The sequence below is a fragment of the Oryzias latipes genome, chromosome 7 (assembly GCF_002234675.1).
Source record: "Oryzias latipes chromosome 7, ASM223467v1".
Classification (NCBI taxonomy): Eukaryota; Metazoa; Chordata; class Actinopteri; order Beloniformes; family Adrianichthyidae; genus Oryzias; species Oryzias latipes.
The window spans coordinates 30,247,900-30,269,569 of record NC_019865.2 but is presented as its reverse complement, the minus strand read 5'-3'; the positions used below and the strand labels follow the sequence as shown (position 1 = coordinate 30,269,569).

The 21,670-nt window shown below is 46.1% G+C and overlaps 2 protein-coding genes across 2 annotated transcripts in view; one reads left to right on the top strand and one right to left on the bottom strand.

Moving 5' to 3' along the window:
* Positions 1 to 6,828, top strand: part of LOC111947684 (uncharacterized protein K02A2.6-like) — a 25,553-nt gene extending 18,725 nt beyond the window's left edge. Inside the window, exon 2 of the mRNA XM_023957032.1 lies at positions 3,599 to 6,828. Coding sequence (XP_023812800.1) covers positions 3,599 to 6,444 — 2,846 coding nt within the window. The 3' untranslated portion in view covers positions 6,445 to 6,828. The remainder of the gene's footprint in view (positions 1 to 3,598) is intronic.
* LOC101166202 (ATP-binding cassette sub-family D member 1-like) lies at positions 1,222 to 21,670 on the bottom strand. The gene is made up of 17 exons (XM_023957033.1): positions 21,325 to 21,670; positions 20,506 to 20,730; positions 18,412 to 18,503; positions 18,098 to 18,255; positions 17,545 to 17,732; positions 16,219 to 16,393; positions 15,954 to 16,144; positions 15,678 to 15,858; positions 15,458 to 15,600; positions 15,211 to 15,382; positions 15,046 to 15,140; positions 14,596 to 14,741; positions 14,376 to 14,521; positions 14,216 to 14,300; positions 12,190 to 12,315; positions 11,909 to 11,996; positions 1,222 to 1,772 (listed from the first exon to the last, which is right to left on the bottom strand). The coding sequence occupies exons 2-17, from the start codon at positions 20,644 to 20,646 to the stop codon at positions 1,647 to 1,649; spliced, it is 2,253 nt and encodes a 750-aa protein (XP_023812801.1). The 5' UTR covers positions 20,647 to 20,730; positions 21,325 to 21,670; the 3' UTR covers positions 1,222 to 1,646.

Here is a 21,670-nt window from a genome sequence, read left to right as displayed (position 1 = left end):
GACATGAACAAGGAAAATGAAGCTGAAAGGTTTCATTTCTGCGTATTCTTTAATCCAAATCGTTGTGAATCCGGAGCAGACAAACAACATTGTTTACCCTGTCTGATGGCTCAAACTGTACGGAGGGACAGCTCCAATATCGCTCGCCATTTCTGTGGCACCAGTAATGTTAGGTTGGCTTTAAGGTAGCAGGAGAGAATGTAAACAGAGAGCTCTCAGCGGCTAGAGGGTGAAGTGTGTGTGTGTGTGTGGGGGGGGGGGGGGGGGGGGGGGGGGGGGGGGGGGGGGGGGGGGGGGGGGGGGCTCTGCGCCAACAGCCCACAACTCAGAGGTGAATTTCTGATAAACTTTCTGGTTTTAGTCAAATTCTTAAGGGAAAAGTTGGTGCTTCGCTCATGCTGGTGAATGTCATGACTGTAATGGACCAACATTACATTACAACAACTTTAGAACATCCAGAACCAAGACCAGGTCTTGATCCAGAACAGCAGACCTGGGTTTCAGTGTTCAGCGGGCCCCCGGGGGCCCCCTCGGTCTGCCTTTCATCACATGTCACATGACCTGTGCCCCCAGCAAAGGTGGCATCCACGCGCACTCTCCCTAAAAGTCTGCTGTGTTCATGTGAGCGCGTGCCTCTACACGTGTTGGAATGCCAGTAATTCGCGTCGGATCCTCCAGCCCGCTCCGCCGGAGCAGCACCATCCGAACTCACTCTGTGGACCGGACCACCGCAAAACCCGTTAAGTCACGGAGCCGCTGCAGGACGGTCTTGTACGGCGACCTTATGTCTAATGTATGACAACAGTCACTCAGTCCCTCTCACTTCACACCAAACGCAATCAGAACCGCTTCCGTCGAAGAACGAGTTCGGCAGCGGACGAACAGAACCGAAGCGCGAACCGTCTGAAGGTCCGGGGACCCGCGGGGAACTGACCTGAACGCGGTTTCCACTCCAGTCCCACGGTGCGCCGGGTCTCAGGAGGTCCGGGTAAGTTCCTGCGGTGTCCTGCAGCGCGAGGAGATCCGCACAACAGGTCCGGCGCAGACCCCGCCCCGGTGCACGCGCTCCGGAGCGACTCAAGCAGGTTCGGAGGGTTCTGTGGACCGGGACCGGCTCAAACCCGTCCAGACTCAGGAGTAAGGGGCAGCCGACGTGATCTTTCGGAACTCGCACAACTTCGATCTCGACGCCCCCTCCCCCCGAGACACACACACGCGCCCTTTATTTTGAAATGGTCATTCGGGACTTTTATTTTGTAAGGCACCTTCATTTCCTCATGTGATTGATACAGCAGCAGAATATTGATCTTAAAATCAGATTTCCTAAAGCATGGATGAACGAGGACCTTCATCCACACATTTCCTAAAACAGAACTTGAATTTCTACCTTTGATCAATAAAGTCTGATGACATCACTAGTCACATGACCCGCTGGAAGTCACCTGGAAGCAGGCAGAGATGTGTGCAAACAAATTCAGCAAAACCAGCACGAGGATCCCGCTGGTTGTGTTCAGGTGGTTCCAAATGTCTCTGTGGTGCAGCGTCTGTCCTGAGGCTGTGGGTTACACTCTGGAAGTGGAAGGGGGGTCAAACTCTTCCAAATCCAGATGAGACTGAAAATGTTGGACCGGCGTTCTGTAAAACCGTCACTCCTCAGACCCCTGTCCGCTGTTGTCACGCTCCTCCTCCCCCAGCAGGTGGCGCAGCTCTGACAGCCTCTGCTGCATCCTGGGAATCCCAGACAGCTGAGTCTCCAGCCGCTGCTTCTCATCCTGCAGAGACGGACAGACACAATCTGCGCATGTGAGCGCCAACGCAGAGCCACGCCCCCTCATGATGTCAGATCTCAGGTGGTGGATGCTGGGTTCTGCGTCACGTTCAGTTCACCTGTCAGTCTGACGTGAACAAACACCAAAACAGGTGCACACATCTGCACATATGCAGGCTAATGCACGAACACACAAAAACACACACCTGCACATATGCAGGCTAATGCACTAACACACAAAAACACACACCTGCACATATGCAGGCTAATGCACTAACACACAAAAACACACATCTGCACATATGCAGGCTAATGCATGAACACACAAACACACACCTGCATATATGCAGGCTAATGCACGAACACACAAAAACACACCTGCATGTGGTGTTCACATTTGTGTGACATGTTTGGTGTGAAACTACCCCATCTAGTGGCAAAAAGAGATATATACTCAAACAGGTGTAAAACACCGGGAGACGGTTCTAGAGGGATGTAATGAGGCGTGTTCGGAAATAAAGCCGATACTTGGTTGCAGTCCGTTGTCCGGTTCTTTTTCTTTGAAGCATTACGGACATTACATTGGCGACGAGGAGTGAACTCTAAATACTTTTTTTTTTCTCTCAAGAGAGCAAGAACTGCAGCATTAAAAAAAAAAGCAGAAGAAAGACAAAAAAGGTGCATCGACGATGGCAGGAAACATGGCGACTCTCCTTCCTTTTGACACAGAAACGGATCCAGGCACTGTTGGACCTCGTTGGACCAAGTGGGTGCAAAGGTTTGAAAACTATACTACTGCTATGAACATAACAGGAGATGCCAGGCTGAAAGCATTATTGTTGCATGTGGCAGGAGAAAGAGTCCATGATATTTACGACACAGTCGCAGCAGAAGATGATAAATATGCAGACACAAAACAAAAGTTGACAACTTATTTTTCCCCAAAGAAAAATATTCAATATCAAGTGTTCATGTTCCGAAAAGCCACACAAGAACCAGGAGAAAATCTGGACAGTTATCATACAAGACTGAGAATACTGGCAAAAAATTGTGAATTTACGGACTTAACAGCAGAGATTAAAACACAAATTATACAAAGCTGCACATCATCGAGGTTGCGCAGGAAAGCCCTAAGGGAGCCTGAATTAAGCTTAAATGACCTCCTTGATTATGGAAGAGCACTCGAACTGTCTGAAATGCAAGCTACAGGCATGGAAACAAAAACAGAAGCAGTAGTCAACAAGGTGTCTTCTAAAACATCAGCCACGCATGCTAGTAAAAGCAAGTGGTCAGCAAAACAACAGTCCAACAACCGCTGCAGGAATTGTGGAGGTAATTATCCTCACACAGGAGAGTGTCCCGCCAAGAGCAAACAATGCAGAGCCTGTGGCAAATTAAACCATTTTGCAAGACAGTGCCGCTCTAAGCAGACATATACCACCTCAAAAGCACCACGAGGCAGAAATGGTCAAAACTCCAGGAACATTCACTTCACACAAGCGGCTGCAACAAGTAAAGACCCGGATAATTCTTCCAGCAGTGATGATGCATACGTTTTTGCAGTTGATGCTGAGAAACTTTCAGACTTGCCACAAACTCAGATCAAACTGAATGGATTTACTATATCCGTTCTGATAGATTCAGGAGCCTCAGCAAACTGTCTCAGTCAAACATGTTTTGAGCAACTGAAACCACGCCCACAACTTTGCCCCACTGAAACAAAAATCTATCCTTTCCGTTCCACTGTTTCCTTACCTGTCAGTGGTGTATTTAAGTGCTGTGTGGCAAAGCGAAGCAAAAAGATTATGTGCACGTTCTTTGTGATTAAAGGTGAAGGATGTAATATTCTCAGTTACAAGACATCCACAGCGCTTGGACTAATCAGTGTGGTCACTGCAGTTTCAACTTCAGGACCAGGTGGTTCGGTTGCAGATGCACTTGTGGCTAGTCACCCAGAACTGTTCAAAGGCATCGGGAAACTGAAAAACTTTCAGGTGAAGCTTCACATAAATCCTGACATCAGACCCACAATACAACCACATCGACGTGTACCCTTTCATATTCGAAAGAAAGTGGACGAAGAGCTTTACAAACTTGAGGCAGATGACATCATTGAGGATGTTACTGGACCAACACCATGGGTCTCACCTATTGTCACACCACCAAAGCCCAAGGACCCCAATAAAGTTAGGATCTGTGTCGACATGCGTCAAGCAAACGTGGCTATTGAGAGAGAACGCCACATCACCCCTACCATGGATGACATAGTTCATGAGTTAAATGGAGCTACAGTTTTTTCGAAACTAGATCTGAGAGCTGGATATCATCAGTTGGAGCTACACCCTGACAGTCGATACATCACCACATTCACCACCCACCGAGGACTCAAGCGCTACAAACGACTCAGTTTTGGAATATCATCTGCTGCTGAGGTATTTCAAAACGCCATCTGTCAGACTCTCCAAGGTCTGTCTGGTGTGAAGAATTTCAGTGATGACATCATAGTTTTTGGTGCCTCACAGGCTGAACATGATGACAACCTTAGAGCTCTGTTCCATAGGCTAAAGGAAAGTGGCCTCACTCTTAACAAAGAAAAATGTGAATTTAACAAATCCAAACTGGAGTTCTTTGGTTTCATTTTCTCTGCTGATGGTGTGTCCACAGACCCAAAAAAAGTCGCTGCTGTTCACCAGGCCTCTGACCCCAAGACTCCCAGTGACATCAAAAGTCTCCTTGGCATGGCCAATTACTGTTCCAGGTTCATCAAGGACTTCTCGTCCATCACTGAGCCACTACGCAAACTCACAAGAAAAGATGCAACTTGGGCGTGGGGCCCGGACCAGCAGATTGCACTGCAAAAACTGAAAGACGGTCTTACTAGTGACACGGTTTTGTCCTACTTCTATCCAGGCAGAGAGACAGAATTACTGGTGGATGCTAGCCCGGTTGGCCTGGGTGCCATCCTCTGCCAGCGAGATGAAACAGCAGAAAGACATGTCATAGCCTATGCAAGTAGAGCTCTCAGTGACGTTGAGACCAGATATTCTCAGACAGAGAAAGAAGCACTGGCTATTGTTTGGAGCTGTGAGCATTTTCACCTTTACCTCTATGGTCATCCATTCACACTTGTCACTGATCATAAAGCTTTGGAAGCCATATGGAACAATCCCAAGTCAAAACCACCTGCCAGAATTGAAAGATGGGGCCTGAGGCTTCAGCCCTATAACTTCAGGGTGGAGTACAGAAAGGGAGCTGAAAATCCGGCTGACTACATGTCTCGACACCCCATGCTTTCTCCATCATGTGAGAGCACACGTGCTACTAAGGTGGCTGAGGAGTACGTGAATTTTGCCGCAACTCATTCAACACCTAAAGCTATGACACTCACAGAGATAAAGGCCGAAACACTGAAGGATCCGGTGCTTCAAGAGGTTTCCACGTTCATCAGAGACAACAATTGGCATCAAAGCCACAAGTCCCTGCATGCAGATATGCTGGACCGCTTCAAACGAGTGAGTGAAGAACTGACAACATCGCCCTCATCGGACATCATTCTACGTGGTACCAGATTAGTGATTCCGGCTGCTCTACAAGATAGAGTGATTCAGCTCGCTCATGAGGGACATCAAGGAGTAGTTAAGACCAAAGCACTGCTCAGATCCAAAGTCTGGTTTCCAAATATAGATCAGAAGGCAGAGACTGCCGTACGTGATTGCATTGCATGTCAAGCTGCTACACCAGTTACCAATAATGAACCGTTAAGAATGTCGCCTCTTCCTGAAACTCCGTGGCACCGCGTGAGTGCAGATTTTTGTGGACCATTTCCCACTGGGGAATATTTACTTGTTATTATAGATGAGTATACACGTTACCCAGTCGTTGAAATTGTGAGGTCAACCTCAGCTAACACAGTCATTCCTGTCATGGACAAAGTGTTCTCGTTGTTCGGGATTCCTGCAGTTGTGAAAACTGATAACGGCCCACCATTTAATGGTGATCAGTTCTCCCAGTTTGCAACCTATCTCGGGTTTCATCATCATCGTACAACGCCACTTTGGCCCCAAGCCAATGCTGCAGCTGAAAGATTCATGCGCACGCTAGGAAAAGCCATAAGAGTGGCAAACTCACAAGGAATTCCCTGGAAACAACAGCTAAACATCTTTCTACGAGAATATAGAGCTACACCTCACAGCACAACTCAGAGCTCTCCTGCCGAGCTCTTGTTTCAACGCCAGATGCGCACGAAGATACCTTCACTTCCTTCTTCCACAGGAAATTATTCGGACTGTAGAGTGAGAGCAAGAGATAGTGCGGCTAAAGCTAAGATGAAATCTTATGCAGATGTGCGGCGTCATGCTACACCACATGCTCTTGCTCCTGGTGACGTTGTGCTGCACAAGCAAACCAAGCATTGCAAGCTTACTACACCATATAATACCAGACCATACAAAGTGAAGGACATCAAAGGATCCATGATCACAGCCACCAGAAATGGACACTCTGTGACAAGGAACTCTTCGTTCTTCAAACGGATTACCCCACGGCTTCTGGAGATGCCACTTCATCCTGATGATGATGCCCCAGAGCCCGGTGAGAACCCTTCCATCACCTCATCACCACGCTACCCTAAAAGGAGCAACAGACATCCTCCTACTTACTTACAGGACTATACTTAGCACACAAATACATTTGTGTGGTGTAGTAACATCGAATGAAGACGAACAGAAATCAGAATGTTGTTCATTCCTGACTTAATTCAGTTTCTTTTTATTTTAATCACTGGCTGCATGGTTATATATTTAGGAACATAATTTCTTTCATTTGTCGGTTCAAAATTGTTTGTGGACTAGAATGCACACATGTTTAAGGTCACACATGTTAAAAAAAAAAAAAAAAAAAAGAGCAATGTGGTGTTCACATTTGTGTGACATGTTTGGTGTGAAACTACCCCATCTAGTGGCAAAAAGAGATATATACTCAAACAGGTGTAAAACACCGGGAGACGGTTCTAGAGGGATGTAATGAGGCGTGTTCGGAAATAAAGCCGATACTTGGTTGCAGTCCGTTGTCCGGTTCTTTTTCTTTGAAGCATTACGGACATTACACTGCACATATGCAGGCTAATGCACTAACACACAAAAACACACACCTGCACATATGCAGGCTAATGCATGAACACACAAAAACACACATCTGCACATTTGCAGGCTAATGCACGAACACACAAAAACACACACCTGCACATATGCAGGCTAATGCACTAACACACAAAAACACACTCCTGCACATATGCAGGCTAATGCATGAACACACAAAAACACACACCTGCACATATGCAGGCTAATGCACCAACACACAAAAACACACACCTGCACATATGCAGGCTAATGCACTAACACACAAAAACACACACCTGCACATATGCAGGCTAATGCACTAACACACAAAAACACACACCTGCACATATGCAGGCTAATGCATGAACACACAAAAACACACATCTGCACATTTGCAGGCTAATGCACGAACACACAAAAACACACTCCTGCACATATGCAGGCTAATGCATGAACACACAAAAACACACACCTGCACATATGCAGGCTAATGCACCAACACACAAAAACACACACCTGCACATATGCAGGCTAATGCACTAACACACAAAAACACACACCTGCACATATGCAGGCTAATGCACTAACACACAAAAACACACATCTGCACATATGCAGGCTAATGCACGAACACACAAAAACACACTCCTGCACATATGCAGGCTAATGCATGAACACACAAAAACACACACCTGCACATATGCAGGCTAATGCACTAACACACAAAAACACACACCTGCACATATGCAGGCTAATGCACTAACACACAAAAACACACATCTGCACATATGCAGGCTAATGCATGAACACACAAAAACACACACCTGCACATATGCAGGCTAATGCACGAACACACAAAAGCACACATCTGCACATATGCAGGCTAATGCACGAACACACAAAAACACACATCTGCACATATGCAGGCTAATGCACGAACACACAAAAACACACACCTGCACATATGCAGGCTAATGCACTAACACACAAAAACACACTCCTGCACATATGCAGGCTAATGCATGAACACACAAAAACACACACCTGCACATATGCAGGCTAATGCACTAACACACAAAAACACACACCTGCACATATGCAGGCTAATGCACTAACACACAAAAACACACATCTGCACATATGCAGGCTAATGCATGAACACACAAAAACACACACCTGCACATATGCAGGCTAATGCACGAACACACAAAAGCACACATCTGCACATATGCAGGCTAATGCACGAACACACAAAAACACACACCTGCACATATGCAGGCTAATGCACTAACACACAAAAACACACTCCTGCACATATGCAGGCTAATGCATGAACACACAAAAACACACACCTGCACATATGCAGGCTAATGCACTAACACACAAAAACACACTCCTGCACATATGCAGGCTAATGCACTAACACACAAAAACACACATCTGCACATATGCAGGCTAATGCATGAACACACAAAAACACACACCTGCACATATGCAGGCTAATGCACGAACACACAAAAGCACACATCTGCACATATGCAGGCTAATGCACGAACACACAAAAACACACATCTGCACATATGCAGGCTAATGCACAAACACACAAAAGCACACATCTGCACATATGCAGGCTAATGCACGAACACACAAAAGCACACATCTGCACATATGCAGGCTAATGCACGAACACACAAAAGCACACATCTGCACATATGCAGGCTAATGCACGAACACACAAAAGCACACATCTGCACATATGCAGGCTAATGCACAAACACACAAAAGCACACATCTGCACATATGCAGGCTAATGCACTAACACACAAAAACACACATCTGCACATATGCAGGCTAATGCACGAACACACAAAAACACACATCTGCACATATGCAGGCTAATGCACCAACACACAAAAGCACACATCTGCACATATGCAGGCTAATGCACTAACACACAAAAACACACATCTGCACATACACCAACGGACAAGCACAAACCACACGTACCTTAAGCACACAGAACCCAAACACAGACCAACACAGACAGACACACAAAAACCACACATGCATAAAACACAATCACAAGGGACGCTCATGCACACACACACACACCCATGTGTGCACAGATGCAAATGCTCTAAACTAAAGTACACACTCATGCACAACCCCCCCCCCCCAATTGGTCAGAGCCAGTGGTTACCATGGTAACCACAGGCCAGGTCTGAATCGCAGACAATCACACTAACAAATAAACTCTCACATCAATCATTGAACACAAACTTTACTCCGCCCACCTCAACAATGTTCCAAAATGGTTAGTGGGAGGAGCAAAATTATATTTGGCGCTGTGTTGGGACCGCCCACCGTGACTGACTTTTTAAAATACATAAATCTGAGTTCTAATGAAAGACAAATCCTTTTTTTTGTTCTAAAAAGCACCTTTTTGAAATTTCCCAAGAAAAAAAAGAAAATTTAAAGAAGAACCCAGCCCAGACCACACTTCAAAGTTCCACTACGATCATCTTTTTTAAAAACGTTCCCAGTGGTCTTTTAATTCTGATGATGCCGTTTTCAGCCAAAATCCAAAAACCTGTGTCGTTTTCTAGGATGTAGTTTCTGCAGAGCAGAAATTCACCTCTAAGTTGTGGTTGGGACTGTTGGTGCAGAGAAGGCCTTCCCATCATCCCTTTGTTTACATTCTCTCCCGCTAGCTTACAGCCCCTCACAACCCCAGGCTGACATCACTGGTGCAACAAAAATGGCAGCAATTTCAGATCTATCCAGTCGTTCAGTTTAGATCCAGATTCCAGCTCAGACGAGGAAAACAAAGACGTTCATGGATCTATTTGTCTGCAGGTGGATGATCAGAATGGAGCAGAGCTGGAAGTAACTTCCATGTCTCTGCTCCCAGCTTTTTCAAAAGGCATTAACTCGTCTGGTCCTGATTCACCAAGATTTGAATAAAGAAAAAATCAGAAAAGTAGTTTTAATCTTATTTTCCTACTATGTGTCCTCTGTCATGAGAAAAATGCTACACGAGCACGCTAAATAAAAACACCAAAAACGCCATTTTCATGGGAGTGGGTGTTTAATCTTTAGTAGGGATGGGCAAACTGGGGGCCGTGTGCCACAGCTTGTATGTGGAGGGAAAGTCAGCGGCACACGGGGGCGTGACAACAACAAACTGTCGTCTGTCTGTATTTTTCAGATTTGATTGCCATAACCAAGGGGTCCAATCACGCAGCGCTGTTACTGTGACCCCGCCCACCTATATAAATACTGCCACTTTTCTGCATCAGCCTTCATGGACGGCTGATTTGAATCAATCGCACTGCATGAAAAACAGAAGTTTGCCGCGGTGAAGAGAAAACGTTGTAACGATGACCGTGTGTCTGAAACGGTTTCCAGTCAGATGACAGGCGGAGCGACATGAGCGGCTGTCTGCATGGAACGTGAGATGTTGCATGTTATGACTGCTCAGCTGTCATTTGGGTCGTTTCTGGCCGCGTAGCGGCTGATCTTTAGGAAGTTATAAGTTCAGTTTGCTGAATAAAAACCAATCAAGGTCAGATTAAACCCAGACTTTCTGTCTATTCTGCCAAAAATGAAATGTGGAGTTTTAAAATCAAACTACAGATGACCACCACTCCATTTACTGAGGATGAAAAATATGAATAATGAAGATGTTTGATTGAGGAAAATGTATTTGACTATGATTAGTATGTTAAGGAAAAAGTGAAAAAATTTAATTTTACATGTATTAAAAGCTCCATCACAGAATGAACTTACATTAAGTTATTTAGGGCCTGTCTCCAAATGTAACAAGAGATAAATAAACCAAAATACGCTGTTTTTTTCATGTGAATGGTTGTGAAGTTCTTACACATTTATACCATGTTTTGTTCTGACAACATCTTATTGTATCAAAAAACTACAAATGTTTCAAACAAACATAGTTACAATACTTTTTTTTCTATTTTTTCAACTTTGGCCTATTTTCCTTGTGCAATGTTGGTATGAAAGTATTTTTTGGAGTCAATGCCAAAATATGTTAAAAAACTTATTTGACCTGCAGTTTGTTACATCAACAACATTTCAGATCTATTGCATTATAGCAGATGACACAGTTGTTAAGGAGAACACTTTGAATTGGGACTTCGTGTCTTAAATGTTGCTGAACCCTCTTTTATAATATCAATATCTATTTCCAACACCTCTAGACTCAGATCTATGACACCTAAAGATGAGTTAGAGATGATCGTCCTCACGTCTGGACCCCGTTCACCTGACTGAACAAGAAGGAACCGAACCGTCTGCAGCTGATCCAGAACTCTAACCCCCCCCCCCCCCCCCCCCCCCCCCCCCCCTGTTTTAAAGTCTCTTCACTGTCTTCAATCTTTCTAATACCTTTTAAAATCTTAATCCTGACCTCCAAAGCTCTGTGTGGACGTGCTCCCTCCCATATCTCAGACCTCATCCAGCCCTGTACCCCCTCCCGAAGGCTGGGGCAAAACCTCCTGATGGTCCGCAGTACACGCTTCACAACTGAAGGGAATTGTTCCTATAAAACTGTGGCTCCCAAACTGTGGAAGCTCCTCCCACTTTCCCTTTGTTCACTGAACTCTGTTGACACATTTAAAAAGTAAGCCCCTTTCTATAAAACAAGCTTTCCATTCCCATTAAACGGGCAGTAGTCTGGCTGGCTGCTCCGTTTTATGTGCTTTTAAAACTGCTGCTGTGTTTTTATATTGTTTTTATTGTGAAGCCCTTTGTGACTCATGTCTGTGAAATGGGCTGTAAAAATCAACTTTACTATCATAATTACTGTAGCATAAACGCTAACCTTTTAGCATAGGAGTCAGTGGGAAACCACTAAAATCAGCCTCCAGTGCTGCAACATTTGGTTCTTCCTGATTTTTGTCAAGTTTGGGATAAGAGGGTGGAGACTTGACCTGGATCCGCTCTAGTGGGACAATCAACCATCAGGCTCAGTGTCACATGACACCAGCAAAGAGGGACCCACCTGCAGTGACAGACGGGTGGAGGCGTCCAGCGGCTCAAACTTCCACCCTCCTTCACCATCAAACTGCAACAGGTGGGAGTGGTACTTCCTGTCAGATGAAGAGGAAGGTGAGCAAGAGAAGACGCTGAGCTCTGCTGCCCCCTGTAGGCCACACCAGCTCACAGAACGGGGACTGGGTGTTCAGGCTGACAGCCTCTTATCTGAGATATGTTGCAGTGATCATCAGGAGATCTTCAATCTGAGTGACATAAACAGCACTAAGGTGTTCAGGAGTCACCAACCAAAGGGAGGGTCTGTGGGTGATGGAAAGCAGGGAAATCCCAGCATCCTTTGCGGCCTGAAAGATGTTTCCCTCCACATCGATGCTAACGGCGCTGGTACACTCATCCAGGAGGGCGTACCGCGGGCTGGGGGAGAGACAATCCAACACAAAGAAAGAGAGAAATCAATAGCAGAGGTAGATGAGCACCAAGGGCTCCAGAGCTTCTGTGGGTCTTAAAACTGCACTGGAGTTGAGCTAAAGTTAGACTGGAGGCCAGATGCAGGTGCACCAGTGACGTGCGGTCAGGTGAGGCAAGTGAGGCAGTGCCTCACCTGTCATAACCGTGATAAAATAGAAAAAGGTAAATTAAGTAAATATTATCTGTGTTAAATAAACATTTTCAGTCAAGTCAACATGTTTCCCACAGTGTCTGAGGTTAAAATCGCCGAATTTGAGTGTTGCGCATCACAGACGGAGGTGAGGCTCTGGAGCGCTGTGCCTCATGTCTGACGGCAGGACTCAATGTTAACAGAGACGTGCGGTCAAAACGCTGCTGTCCGCCCACAGGAAAAGCTTCAGGTGAGGCATGCCTCACCTGCAGGGGGCAGACATGAGCTGACAGCTGCTTTGTCTCCATTGAGAGAAGAAACTCAAATAAACTAAAGGAAAATAAGGAAGACTTTACAACAGATCATAGAGCTTTTTCTGATCCGTTCTCTGTTTCAAAATGAGATTGCCACAAAACCGTATGTTATCTCATACTGGAACAGCTTTGGATGTAGAATTCAGTGGGAAAACGTTTGGACCCTGCCACAAAAGTATTTCATCACCAATAAAATCAGAGAAATTTCTTTCAAAATTCTTCACAAATTTTATCCAGTGAAACATTTCTTTACCAAGTTTAAAAAAGATCTGGACATAAACTGTTCATTTTGTCATTCCTCACCAGAAACTGTGCCTCATCTTATTTAGTATTCCTCCTTCACTCAACTAATTTGGAAAGATGTGATACATTTTATAAGAACTCATCTATGTGAAGATTATAGATTATTTTATGAGCATATTATTTTTGGATATTTTACACAAGGGAGACTTAATGCAGAGAAAATATATGTAGTTAATTTACTTATAATTACGGCTAAATATTTTATTCGCAAGTGTAAATATGCCAACAAAAAAACAGTGTTTTATGTTTTTCAAAAAAAAAAGGTATTGTATGTGAACAGAATTAAATCCTCCACTAACAAAAAAGCTGTCAGAACAGTTGAAACATGGTCTCTCCTGAAACTTTAACAGATTCCTTTGCCTTATTATTTTTGTTTTATTTTTGCATAACCTGTTTTACATTGTTATTATTATGGTTTTTTGTTCATTCTCCTGGCGAACGTGAAGATTGTATTTTGCACACAGTGTGGAGTTTTGTGTTTGGTATTTTGTATGTGCAATATATTGTTAATAAAGTTTATTTAAAAAAAATAGAGCTTTTTCTGGAGAAGGATCGACACATGGACTCAAAAAGTAAGGCCAAACACGTTTTTCAATGTTGTTTTTTTTTAAAATAACATTGGAGTAAGTGGGGAAAAATGTAGGTAAAATAAGTTATTTTTATTTTTATCATAATTTTACAGACAACATTTAGTAACACTGATTAAGCACAAGAATTTGAAGTTGGAAAAATACTAGAACTTGTTACTAAGGGTCAAATGTGTGCTGAACACATCTGTATACTTTAATTTGTTTACAGTATATAATGAATAATTTATACAAAAATAAGAGAGTTCTATCCATGTCTATAAAAGAAGTATTCTCTGTAGAGAATTCTTGTGTGTATTTTATGAGCTGTTAGCTGCTGTTGGATGAAAGGTGAAATATTTAGTTCTTTCATTGTAAATCTGATTTCATTGTAAATCGGATTCAGTGCCTCACCAGTCATTAACCTCACCGCACGTCACTGAGGTGCATGGTTACAGAGCCGGTCACTTTGCTTTGTCACTTTACCAAATGTTTGCGTTCTAGTGACTGATCTGCTCAAGAATGGCTCCTACCGGTGGTAGAACATGCGGGCCATGCCCATCCTCTGCTTCTCTCCTCCAGACAAAATGTCCTTCCAGTCGCTGATCGATTCCCATCCTGACACACAAGACACACTGCTGACTGGACGTGTGTTCATGTCAATGCACTGGACGTTGTCCACCTCACACTGACCTCCCTCTCGGTCCAGGATGTAGAGCAAGTGGACTGTCTTCAAGATCTGCTCCAGGGCTGAGTCAGTCACCCCCTTCTGAAGCATGTCCTCCACCGAGTCTGGATAGATCACCTGATCTCTGAGGGTCCCCTCTGACATGTAGGGCCTGCACAGAAACTCCATCAACAGCTGGGAAGGGAAAGGTAAGGGTGTCCAGGGCTGCAGCCACAGCAGACCCACCTCTGTGGGATGTAGAACATGTGCTGTGGTTCTGGTCGGTAAAGGACTCCTCCATAAACAGGCCACAGTCCACTAAGGATTCTGAACAGGGAGCTCTTCCCACAACCGTTTGGACCTGTGATGAGGACGTCCATGCCCTCCTCCACCTGAGGCACACAAACATGTGACTACATCTGTGCCGAGTCCAGGTCACGACCAGGTCAGGTGACTCTCTATGGACTAATGACTCTCTATGGACTAATGGACAAAAGTGTTCAAAAACTTGACGCTCCCGCAGAGGAGCGACTGTTACATGGAAGCACTGAGTGCATATCTCATTTACAACACATAGAAGACACAGTGACGTAGAGAGACCAGGTTTATCTTTTTGAGAAGCTCTACAGAAGCATTTTGTGACTGCAAAAATACCTCACCTGTCTGCACCAAGTGAGGCGCATGTGTTTAGATTACCTGGATGTTCAGGCTGGACACCACCACATCCCCGGACGGTGTGATGATTGGCAGGTTTTGACAGCGAATCCCCTTCTCCACGCTGATTACCTGACCTGCACACCACACAGTGTTCATCTCCAACGTCTCCACCCACATTAACAGCTGAGCCCACTCTGAACCTACCTTTGATCTCCAGCGGACCGCAGACTCTCTGCCTGGGTTGGACCTCATCTCCTCCTGTTCCTGAGGACTCCTCTTCTCTGTATGCAGACCGCCGGTAAATTCCTCGACTAACATCCTCAAACACATCCAGCATCTCGGAGACCCGGGAGGTGTACCCTGCCAGCTCGGTCACCTGTGCCGAGGCCAGACATGTGCGCTCAGTCCTGAAGGCGCCTGTCGCTCAACAACAGCAGATGAAGACACAAACCTCCTTGTAGGAGCTCATGATCCTCTCCACTGCATCGGCAGCAGCGTTCAGGAGGTTCCTGGCTGTGGTGAAAGCCTGCGTCCGCTCACTCACCAGCTCCTCCTCCTTCATCACCATCGCTGCCTTCTTCACCTCCTCCGAGTCTGCACACATCAGGTTACAGGTGACATGCCGCACTCCCAAATCCTGATCTGCCCAGCCTCACACAGCAAAGCTCTACCAGATTCTGAGTATCCCGTGGCGGTGATTATGGGCACAGCTACCATCACAAGGCCGGAGGCACTCCACACATACTTCATGAGGAACTGCTCCAGCATGATGTACCAGAGGCGCTTCAGAAGGATCTGATGGATTTGGGTGGACAGGGACCGGTAGCTCTGCTGCAGCTGGGCCATCTCCACCTGCAAACCCATCAAACCACATAGTGATGCTGGGGAACCTTTCTGCCTGATAAAACTCCAGCTAAACATTGCTTTGTCCAGAAGGAGGCGCTCACTTTGTGTCCACCATAGAAAGCAATCTCCTCTGAGTTGGCAATGATGCGAGAGTGCATGTAGCGCAGGTCGCCCTTCCTTTTAGCCTCCTCAGCCACCAGCTTCCCGAAGTGTGGCGAGCAGGAGCGCAGCACCTTAGCTGTGAGTACCACCACCAGGCCAGCGATGGCAGCAGGCCATGAGGTGTTCGCCCCTGCAGAGTGAAGAAGTGAGGATGAACGGCGGCATTCCAGCTAACACATGTAACTCATCACACGCACCACATACCTTTGGCGTGAGCAGTGCTGAGAAGCGTGTAGCAGGTGACCACCACATCCAGGATGGGCTTGGTCAAGTTGGAGTACAGGTGAGCGATGGAGGAAGAAAACATGACGATGTCTTCTGTCAGAGACTGATCAGGGTTGGACAGACGGCCATCCATGTTGCTGACCCTGTAGTATGTCTGCAGACACAAAAAGAGGCGGCGTCAGGGTAATGTCCCACCCACTAACAGACCCCCAACACGGAGGTTCTACATACAAGTCTGAAGGTGGAAAAAGAAGGTTCCACAATGGATTTGAAATGAAACGAACAAGATGTGCTTTAACTGCAGACTGTCAGCTTTTGAGGGTATTTATGTCCAGATCAGGTGAGCGGTGTACATTAGAGCTGTGACGGTGTGGGATTTTTGATCACTGCTGTGATGAACCAGCAGGGGGCGCGGTTAGGGGATTGAGGTACCCTAAAAGGACAATGGAGTCCCCCGTTGGGGCACTTTTCAGCAGTACCCCTTCGAGAGACATCGAGAAGGCCGGGTTCGCCAAAACCACAGTCAGAGTCCCGTTCCCCACCCGCAGGTGAAGGGATATGACCCTCTTGTCCACCGGGTGAACTTCAACACTTGGAGGCTGAGATGGGGCCTCTCACCAGATTGTTAGAGCGTCCAACCCCTCTTAAGGGACTGAGTTTCAGAGCCCAGGCTGTGCATGGAGGTGAGCCCAATTATATCTAGCTCAGGGGTCGGAAACTTGCGGGTCCAGAGCCGCATGCGGCTCTTTCATCTCTGTGCTGCGGCTCTCTGTGGTTTTGTAAAATAACTATTATGTTCTAAGATAGTCGTGGTGCCTTTAACACCGTTGGGATGTGCGAGAGAGCAGCGTGAACGCGCGGAGGGGGGCGTGTCTGCGGCCGTGAACGGAGACCAGAGTCTGTTATGGGATGGAAAGTTCTTCTAAAAAGACAGCACATGATGAATTATAAGTGAAAAAAAGCCTCATCGTGAAGAACCTCTCCGGGTCGTTTGTCCACCAGCTGTTGTATTTTTGTGAGCAGGTCTGAACCAGGAGAAATATGATTTAACGAAAAATCCTCTCTAAAACAAAATGTGTCAGATTAGAGCATGTCAGAAAGAAAAGAGTCTGACATGTCAGACACCAACGGATGAGAAATGTCAGCATAAATCTGAAAACCTTTTGTTTTAGGTTGTTTATAGCACGCTAGCAGGTGAAGGTGACCTTCTGTCGGACAGACGGCTGAATGTGCTTGTCTCTGACCAGACTTGACATGAGACGTGTCAATCAGTGTGGGTGACCTTTGTCAACAGCAGCAAGTTACCTGGTTTGCAAAGTACACCTGGTAGGCGTGGTTGACCAGCCGGCTCCTAAACCTGAGGGAAAGCTGACCCTCCAGGAACCTGATTGCACTGTTGATGAAGGTAGCTGGAACAGCGACCAGCAGCCATTTGGAGAGCTGCAGCACAAAAGCTTGAGGGTCTTTCTGAACGATGCACTTGACGATGACACCTGAGAGATCAATGCCGACTTTAGTGATCACAGATCAATAACACGTATTACTTTTTCAGCTGAGGGTTCAAATCTGCCAGTCTGGTCGGCCATCCTCTCTGCAAGGCAAGCGTGTGACCTTAGCAGAGAAGGATGTTGAACTGTGTCAGAGGGCGGAGCTATGACTGACAGGAAGATCCTTTATGGTCAACGCCACCGTCTGCTCTGTTCAATCTGAGGTCACACTGGAACCGCACAAGGGAGTGTGCGCTTCCAGCACAGATGACTCAGCATTAGTGAAGAAAAACTCTTTTCTACTCAAACGCTTGACCTGAAGCCGGCTGGATGAAGTTTAGCGACGACTGCAGGTGACGACAGATACAAACCGTCCAAAGACGCCACGTATATGGACAGGAAGGTCCTGGACATCAGCGTGAGACTGTGGAGGGCGAGCAGGCCGCATTCTGGACTCAGCAACCGGGGAAACAAGAGCTTCAGGAGGCGGGACAGTCGAAGCAGGAAGTCTCTATTCACAGACACAGACCTGAGGGCAGAAACCGTGCAAGAGTGAGGCGTCTCCAACACACACTTTAAACCCACACACACACAAACGCATGCACACACATCCGCATACATCCCAGCACGCCTTTCTAACAACTTGTAACTCCACACACACACACACACAAACGCATGTACACACTTGCTGTCTCTTTTCCTCTTCTTCTCTTCTGCACTGTCAGCCACGCCCACAGCAGATTTAGCTCCACCCTCCTTGTTCCCAGCTGGAGCTCTCTGAAATAGAAAACAAGGCCGCCTGATGTGTGTGTCCCAGACCTCTGGACATTTGGCCTGCAACTAACCCGTGTTCTGTTGGCTCAGGAATGCACAGATGCTAGTCTGAATAGGAATTTATATATAAACTGTGTTCTTTGCACAAGACACCAAAGTCAAATTCCTTGTAAATGCACTGTACTTGCCTAATAAAGCTGATTCTGACTCTTATTATAATGTTCATTTCTCACAAAAAAACAATCCCAAAGTGGTATTTTGCTCCGTTTACGTATTTCTGAGTAGTCCTTTAAAACCCTGTTCTCTGAGGCCCGGCCCCTCCCAATCCACAAAAACAAGTGGGTTCTCACATTGTGACATCACAAAGTGAGGAACGGCTGTTGCTTGTCTTTGTGGGCAAAATATAGAAACGCTGCTGAGGCCGGCTCTAAGTTGACGTCATCAAACGGGCGACACCCTCAAGGAGAGAAAGGTGGGTTACCTCCGTGTAGGAAAAAAACAGTTATTTTGTTTAAGAAATTGTTCTTAAGTGTGCCAAAGGTAAAAAATGATCATATATATGAATATAGTTTTATCTGAAAGGCTTACGAACAGCATGATCTAGGCTCTTTAAGTCCATGTGAATCAGGAGTGAGGTTGTAGGAAGCTTGAAAAGCGGGCTACACAAAATCTTTCAATCAAACGTTGCAAATGATCAAATCTTTTTATTCGTGGCTGTGATTGGTCCAAGTTGGTCGAGTCAACAGTGGGCTTGTTAAACCTTGTGCTATCCTAGGCACTTTAACGTTGGGAGTTGGGTCATCTAGACCCACTAGACAGTGCTCTGAACCTTTCTTCTTCAATGATTTGTGATCTTCACTGGTGTCCATGGATTACATGAAATCTTTCCACCTTTATCCACCTTTGTCATGGTAGGGAGAACACGTCAATGGAAGGGTGGGGTCATCTAAGATAGCACAAGGGTTAAAAGTCCACACCCCTACCACCAATATGATGACAGATGTAGATGTACAGATTGTCCTGCCGGCTCAGGACAATCTGTCAGTCAATCAGTTAGAATATTGAACGTGAGACCACATACTTTCATTAAGGCATCTAATTGGTCAGTTTATAAACTTGAATAACTTTTAATACAGAAACAAAAATGAAAAGAGCATTAAAAAGAACATGTTTAAAAAAAGGCATCAGCACAAGAATGTTTATCCTGAACAATAGAATGACTGAGTACCAGCTGTTTATTTCTCTATAGAAGGATTTTGGCTTCTTGGAACCACTTCCTGTTTGGAACATGAGGGGGAGGAGTCACTCAACCGGCTCTCATTTACAGTCAATGGGTGTAATACAGGCATTACTGAACGTGTCAAGCGTAGAATTAATGTATTAGTAATGCATTTCACTACAAGTAATATGTTAATATACTCGATTACACTGTTTATAAAGCATGTGTCTCTGCCACCATCCATGTGAAAACAGGAAGGAGATGAGTCTCTGTAAACAAATCCAACTGCATAATAAGAAGCTTGATAGACGTTAAACGTCAAGGCAAACTGTCATTTAGTTGAAGCAAGCGCTTTAGCCAATCTGAATCATAAAACCTTTGCATTGCACAAATGGTAGAAGTGAATAGTACAATAGTAATGCATGTTGTACTTATGTGTGATGATGGTTAAAGTAAGGTCAGACCGGTTATTTTGAGCAAAACACTTTATGAACATTTCAAGAACTCAAAGCTAATCAGTTTATTTATGGAGCTCCAGCTCACAGCAAAGGTCAAGTCAAAGCCTTTACACAAGGAAGACGACCCTTTATTAGTTTGGACTCTAATTCAGTCCAGATATGTAACCAGATTAGCTTAAATTAATTAAGAGTGCATGTGGACCAAAAAAACTCCCTCCAAGCAGTACATTTTGAACCTTTATTCCTTTTCTTTTGATAAAGTTCTAGCGAGTTTGAGACAGACCGGTTCAACGGCGCTGTGTCCTCTGTCTGTGCAGGTGCGCCTCACCTGCAACCGTCTCCACAGGTACGGAGAAAGTCTGCGGACAGCATAGGCGGCGAGCAGCAGGGCCGACAGCTTCCTGAGCCTGGAGCTCCGCCTCAGCTGAGCTGGCATCTTCTCATAGGCCACCTGCATGCTGAAAGCCATCAGCAGGACCAGTCAGAGGGCCGGCCACAAGGAGAGGTCAAAGGTCGTTGTCAAGGACACATGTTGACATCCGTCTGCCTCCACCTGCACAGGTGAGAACATGACAGGTCAGAGGCTACATCACACTTGCAGACCAGTGGACCTTTATGTCATCTGTGAGGCAGGTTCTGAACACAACTGTTCAGAGAGGTGAACCGGTCCAGAACCACAGACAGAGTCTCCACAGAGCTGATGCTGATCGGGTCCAGAATGGGACAGTCGATCGGGACTCACAGCAATAACAAATGCGTCACAGTGAGACAGAATGTCCCTGACTGCAGAACCCAGAGGACATGAAGAGAACCTCCATCAGAAAGGAGTCCAAACGGACTCCAGGTTTCTCTCAGCAGGACTCTGAGCGCGTGCGCGTACGTGAACACAAGAAACCGAGACAGGCTTGAAGGTTAGTCCGTTATGGACTCAGCAGCTGACCCACAATTCCAGAACCGAGCTCGTTGGGTCGGACTGACCTTCGGCAGAACTTTTTTGTCCGCTGACTTTTAAACGAGTGGCAGGGGGAAAACTTTACCGCGCGTGCGCGTAACCTGTCCGTCGCACTTCCCGTTAGCTGTCTTTCTCTCCCCCTGTCTCCAAACCCCCACCACCACCACCACCCCCCACCCGAGCCCAGACACGCACCGTCCAGCTGGACCCTCCCGGACCGGACCTGTTGTCAGCGGCGGTAATAACACAGCTAGCGGATAACAGGAACTTTCAGGAACTGACAGTTCCGGTTTTAACCCCGCCTTCAACAACTGGACCCTCCGGACCGAACCGTAGTCCCGAACCTTACAGCGCTCTCAAGCGTCTCGGAGCCGGCTGTACGGCTTCTCCTCTAGCCCGCTCCTACCCGGACCTGTAGGTTCTGACCCGGTCAAGGACAAAACCTTAGGACCGGCGCGCAGGCGTAAGACCTGGTTCTGGTCCTCCTGGAACTTTCACTAGATAAATGTAGGTTCGGGGGTCAGGTTCGTTATGGAAAGGT